The 5,221-nt window shown below is 30.8% G+C and overlaps 1 protein-coding gene across 1 annotated transcript; it reads left to right on the top strand.

The window, feature by feature from the left end:
* Positions 1-314: 314 nt before the first annotated feature.
* LOC115719449 (GDT1-like protein 4) lies at positions 315-3,482 on the top strand. The gene is made up of 9 exons (XM_030648510.2): positions 315-792; positions 862-927; positions 1,273-1,413; positions 1,707-1,805; positions 2,051-2,123; positions 2,297-2,382; positions 2,570-2,653; positions 2,821-2,880; positions 2,964-3,482. Exons 1-9 carry the CDS (start codon positions 730-732, stop codon positions 3,150-3,152), a joined length of 861 nt encoding a protein of 286 aa, XP_030504370.1. The 5' UTR covers positions 315-729; the 3' UTR covers positions 3,153-3,482.
* Positions 3,483-5,221: the final 1,739 nt, after the last annotated feature.

The raw sequence follows: 5,221 nt of genomic DNA, 5'->3' as shown, positions 1-5,221 counted from the left end.
TATTTGTTAAGCGATCAACAAATATGGTAGCTCATAACTGTGCAAGAGCTTCTATATTTTATCCTGTTTGTATTTTCGATATGGAATCTGTTCCATTCGGCTTGCTACCATATTTGGTAGCAGATTTTGATGGTTAATAAAGTTGGATTTTCCATTCAAAAAAAAAAAATAGTTTTAGCACAAAAACTAACAATCTAAAAAAATTACAATTACGGTAAAAAAAAATCGCACCAAATACAAATTTGTTTCCGAGTTAAAAATAAAAAACAAAACTCATTTTTATTAATAGACACATTATTTGGACTAGACCTTTTACTTTTTTTTTTTTGGAACAATAAAGTCTAGACCTTTTACTTATTCCCCTATTTTATGAAAATTTTGAATTAGAAAAGAATGATACAATATAATTAGTTTTTACATAATAATTAGAGTTAATATATAATTGAAGTTGATTTAATTTTTTTTTAGTATAGTCAAAAGCTTCAACGGGGTGTCGGTGGTGTAAGCCCACCCAACTCCGACCTCGACCTCCGGGCTTCCCTTTTCTCCATATATCACAACCTCTTTACACTCAGCTTTTTAGATCTCTAACAAGATCTCACCCATTTCAAACAATCTCACCACCCGATTCTCCTTTTCATTTTCTCCAAATCCAGATTCAGATACAATTTTCTTCCCCCAACCAAACGGATTCAAGAAACTACGGGTGTTCGATTTAGAGACCCTACTATGAATTCCCTCTCTCTCTTTTTTCTTCTTCTGTTACTCATTTTTACAACTGCCTCTGCTCAGGTTTGTTTTCTTTCTACCTCTTCTGCACGCACTTGTGGATAAATTGTGTATTGATCGAGTTAATTGCAGGAGTCTGGGGTTGAAACTGAGAGGGAAAATTATACTGGATCCAAAGATCTGGGCCGTCGGAGCAAGGTATGTATGGTTTTAGAAGATTTTGCAGAAATTTGTAAAAAAAAAAAAAAAGAGGAATATATGCATATTTTAATTGAACTCATACGGTAATCGTTTTAGATCCAAACTGAATTTAGCTTTTGTACGTATTAGTAAACAATCAAAAGCTCGAAATGCATCAAATTAATCTATTGTCAATATCTTAAGTCTTAGACTTGATAAATCACCATAAAAATGTGTAATTTGTTCTATTGGTTTTAGGTTCTGTAGCTTGATTACAGTCCAATTTTACTGCTATTATAAGATTTCGTTTCGTTGTTTTGAATGCTGTTGTTTAGATAAATATATCTTAATTTCTGTGTGTAGATTGATCTGGGCAGCCTTGCGAAGGATTCTGCTGGAGACAAGAACGATGTTGATTCTTTGGATTTGGGTGTCAACTTGGACTCTGGTCTTGGAATCTTGGATGCATTTTTTGCAAGCTTTTCAATGATTTTAGTCAGCGAGGTTTGTTTTTGAGCTCTTTTTATTTTTTTCTACTTGATATTGTACTTTAGAAAATACTATGAACTACAGGGGTATTTCACAGCACTTGCTCCTCACCTAAGATTAATGTGGTAATCAAGTAAATCTCTTAACAAGTACATATTTTTTTAATGAAATTACGACCAAATACCTAACAAATTTCACTAAGTGCTTACTATTTTACTTTTTCTGATAGGTTCTGCTTTTCTAGTGAGTTTTCATACTACTATGCGTATATTCTTTAATCTGATTAATTTTCAATTGGGGACTACTAGATTGGAGATGAGACATTCATTATAGCAGCACTTATGGCAATGCGCCACCCAAAGTCAATTGTTTTATCCGGGGCACTCTCTGCCTTGATTGTTATGACTGTAAGTTATCTTATTATCCTTACCTTGCTTGTAACATTTGTACGGCTATAGTAAAGATTTTACATATAAATGTATGTATATCTCCCTGCTCTTATAATTATTTTCTTTTTATGCCTTGATGATGTACTGCCACTCCATTTGCAAACTGTCAAATGAAAAGTGAGATTGGAAACTCGAAAGGCGCTTTGTGGTTCTTTTTCATCTCTTTTCAATGTTATTAATATCTTTTTCGTTGTACATTTCAGGTACTTTCAACGGGACTGGGTAGGATTGTTCCAAACTTGATATCAAGAAAGCACACAAATAGTGCAGCTACAGGTATCTACTTACATTTTTCTTGGAAAGGTCCCAAGCATTTTATTGTTGCTTCTTTGATTGCACAAATTTCATTCGTTCTTTAGGTTGTCCTGGTTCATGCTTAGGTCGACTATCCATTTTCATTCTATCATCTTATTAATCTGGACTTTTACCTTATCTTCTTTCATTTGCAGTTCTATATGCATTTTTTGGTTTACGGTTACTTTATATTGCTTGGAGATCAGATTCAAAATCTTCCCAGAAAAAAGAAATGGAAGAGGTGGGTCTTACTCTAATCTATGTTGCAGCTGTTACTAACTCATTTGATCTTCTTTTGATTTTTTTTTTTTGAAAATAACCTGTGGTGTTAGTATATTGGACAAATATGTTTTTATTTTATTGTGTGTTTGTGGGTGTAACTATTAAGCTTATTTCACTTTGCTAAGTTAATCTTTCCTGAATGTTAGGTGGAGGAGAAACTTGAATCTGGTCAAGGGAAATCATCCTATCGACGGTTCCTTTCCAGATTCTGTACACCAATATTTTTGGAGGTATAATAGTTGTATGGTACTCATTTTACATTTTGTAGATTACTTTCATTTTGGGGTCTGAATGATCTACAAATGAGAATACTTGTGAATTTAGACCTCAAGTTTTTACATTACCGAGTCTTATGCTGGCCATCCTAGCTGAAATTTCCCTGGTTTTGCTATTGCAGTCATTTATCCTAACGTTTCTTGCGGAGTGGGGTGATCGTAGCCAGATAGCAACAATTGCAGTAAGAGAATAGATTAAAAGCAGTTTCATATAAAACATACTCTTCTGATTTCGGTTTTAATGTTGGTCATTTTGATATTGTAGTTGGCTACACACAAAAATGCCATCGGAGTAGCTATAGGAGCAACATTAGGACACACCATCTGTACATCAGTTGCGGTGGTTGGCGGGAGCATGCTGGCCTCGAAAATCTCCCAAGGCACAGTTGCTACTGTTGGAGGCTTGCTCTTCCTCGGATTTTCCTTGTCCTCGTATTTCTATCCTCCTCTGTGAGTGCGATATTGTAGGCTAACCTGATTCTTTTGTAGCATCAATGCTCTCCACTTGAGTATTTTACCTTTTTTCTTTCCCTTTTCCCCCTGGTAATTTTTGTTCCCCCTCCTTGCAAATCCTTGATAGAAAAACTTGGCAGTAACTGGTTATTACCAGCTTTTATATCCAATCCTTGTAAAATCTCAGCAACATAGATAAAGTCTAATAGCTTTCCTACCATAATGGTGCATTTTATTTGTTTTATTTGATATAGTTCCAAATTGAAAGAAAAAGAGATATATTTCCTTTTTTTTTTTCTGCTGTTATATACAATTATATTTATTTACTTCATCTCGAGCTAGTGAAATGTGGTTGTGTCTAATTTTTTTTTATATTTTTTTTTTTGACGCGGTGATCAAAATCACACAAGATTATCAAAACAGCAATCCACAATTGGCGACGGCAACCCTCGAATCAGGATAGCTCATTTTCTAACCGAAGGCGGTTAGGGCATGCTTTGTCAAACTATGCGTTGCAGAATTCTCATCCCAAGCCACATGAGACAAAATTGCTCTCGAAAATTTAGACAATAAAGCTATAACGTCTTCAAACAGCACATCACATTGAAAAAACACCTTCCCATTATTAACTAGTTGTCTTTAGAGCAAGGCGAAATTGAAAAATTACAACACCAAAACAAAAGTACACTTATATTAGAATGACAATCTTCAAAATAAAATAATATATAAATTTAAAAATTAACACACACTTCATAACTCTAGCTCTTAGCAATACTACAAAACTAAAAAATCAAGAAAATTTTTAAGAATAACTAGCCAAAGGTATTATCCTTTAACTAGTAACAATAAACTAACATCCTAATATAAAAATGCTGAAAAACTATATCAAACAAATTAAGTTTAAAATTAGGATTATCAGTAATTCTCTGTAATTGTAGGCGCCCTCCACAAAATAACCTACAAAATAACAAAGAATAAAACTCCATTACCACACAATATAATGAAAAAGATAATGTGAAATAACAATAGTAAACTAATTCATATTTAATATAAGGACTTAAACTTGAAATACTTACCTGTCGAAAGAGAAAAAATCGTTGAAATAAAAATCATGAGCAACATCACTTCTCTTGCCAATTGACCAAACCACAAAACTACCCTAAACAAATAGGGACAAGTCATAAAAATGGCACAAAAGCCATAAAAGGCACAAAAGTCGTAAAAAGTATCAAAACTATCAAAAAATAGTACAAAAACCAGTGTGATCTCATATATACTTTTAAACAAATATTAATACTATAATAGTCAAAACAAGAGTAATTAACATCTTAATTAGAATTAAAATATCCCACAAAATATATATTTATATATAATATAATATTTTAAGAATTTTTAAATCAAAACTCAGCTAAAATAAAATACATTTATTTACGGTAAAAATAATTAATTTAATAAAATTTAATTATGGTTTTAAAAAATAATGGATAATGAATGCAAAAAGACATTATAAATTAATAACTTTATGTAAAACAAAATAATACATTTTAAGTGAAAAACAATAGTAAGAAGATCTAAAATATTACACAAAATTATAAATGGTAAGAAAAAAAATTAAATGATAATGTAAAAATAAATTTCTTTTAAGTAATTTAATGAGTTTCATAAATCTTTTCCTAAAAAAGTATCATAATCAATATCAAATAAAATATTGAAAATAAAACTGAAATCAATCCCGAGATAAAACTGGCACAGCCATTAAAATACAATCAAATTCTTAAATTAAATATATCATTAAAGATAAAAAGTCAAAAACTTATTAAGTAAAATTAGCCTTATACAACCTACTATATATATATATATTATAAAAATAGTATCGGATTTATTAAGGCTATTAAAGTACAAAAATATTAAAGCAATACTAGTAAAAGATGATAGACTAAAATATTAAATTAACTTAAATAGTAGTACATCAACATAAAATTTAAAATTCTACAATAAATAAATTTTTCTATTTTTAGAAAGAAACAATAGCTATTTTTTTTCTTTTTTTTTTTTTTTTTGAAATAAAAC

Source organism: Cannabis sativa, chromosome 2 (assembly GCF_029168945.1).
Source record: "Cannabis sativa cultivar Pink pepper isolate KNU-18-1 chromosome 2, ASM2916894v1, whole genome shotgun sequence".
Classification (NCBI taxonomy): domain Eukaryota; kingdom Viridiplantae; phylum Streptophyta; class Magnoliopsida; order Rosales; family Cannabaceae; genus Cannabis; species Cannabis sativa.
The sequence above is the reverse complement of the archived record's forward strand: the minus strand, read 5'-3'. Positions and strand labels throughout refer to the sequence as shown.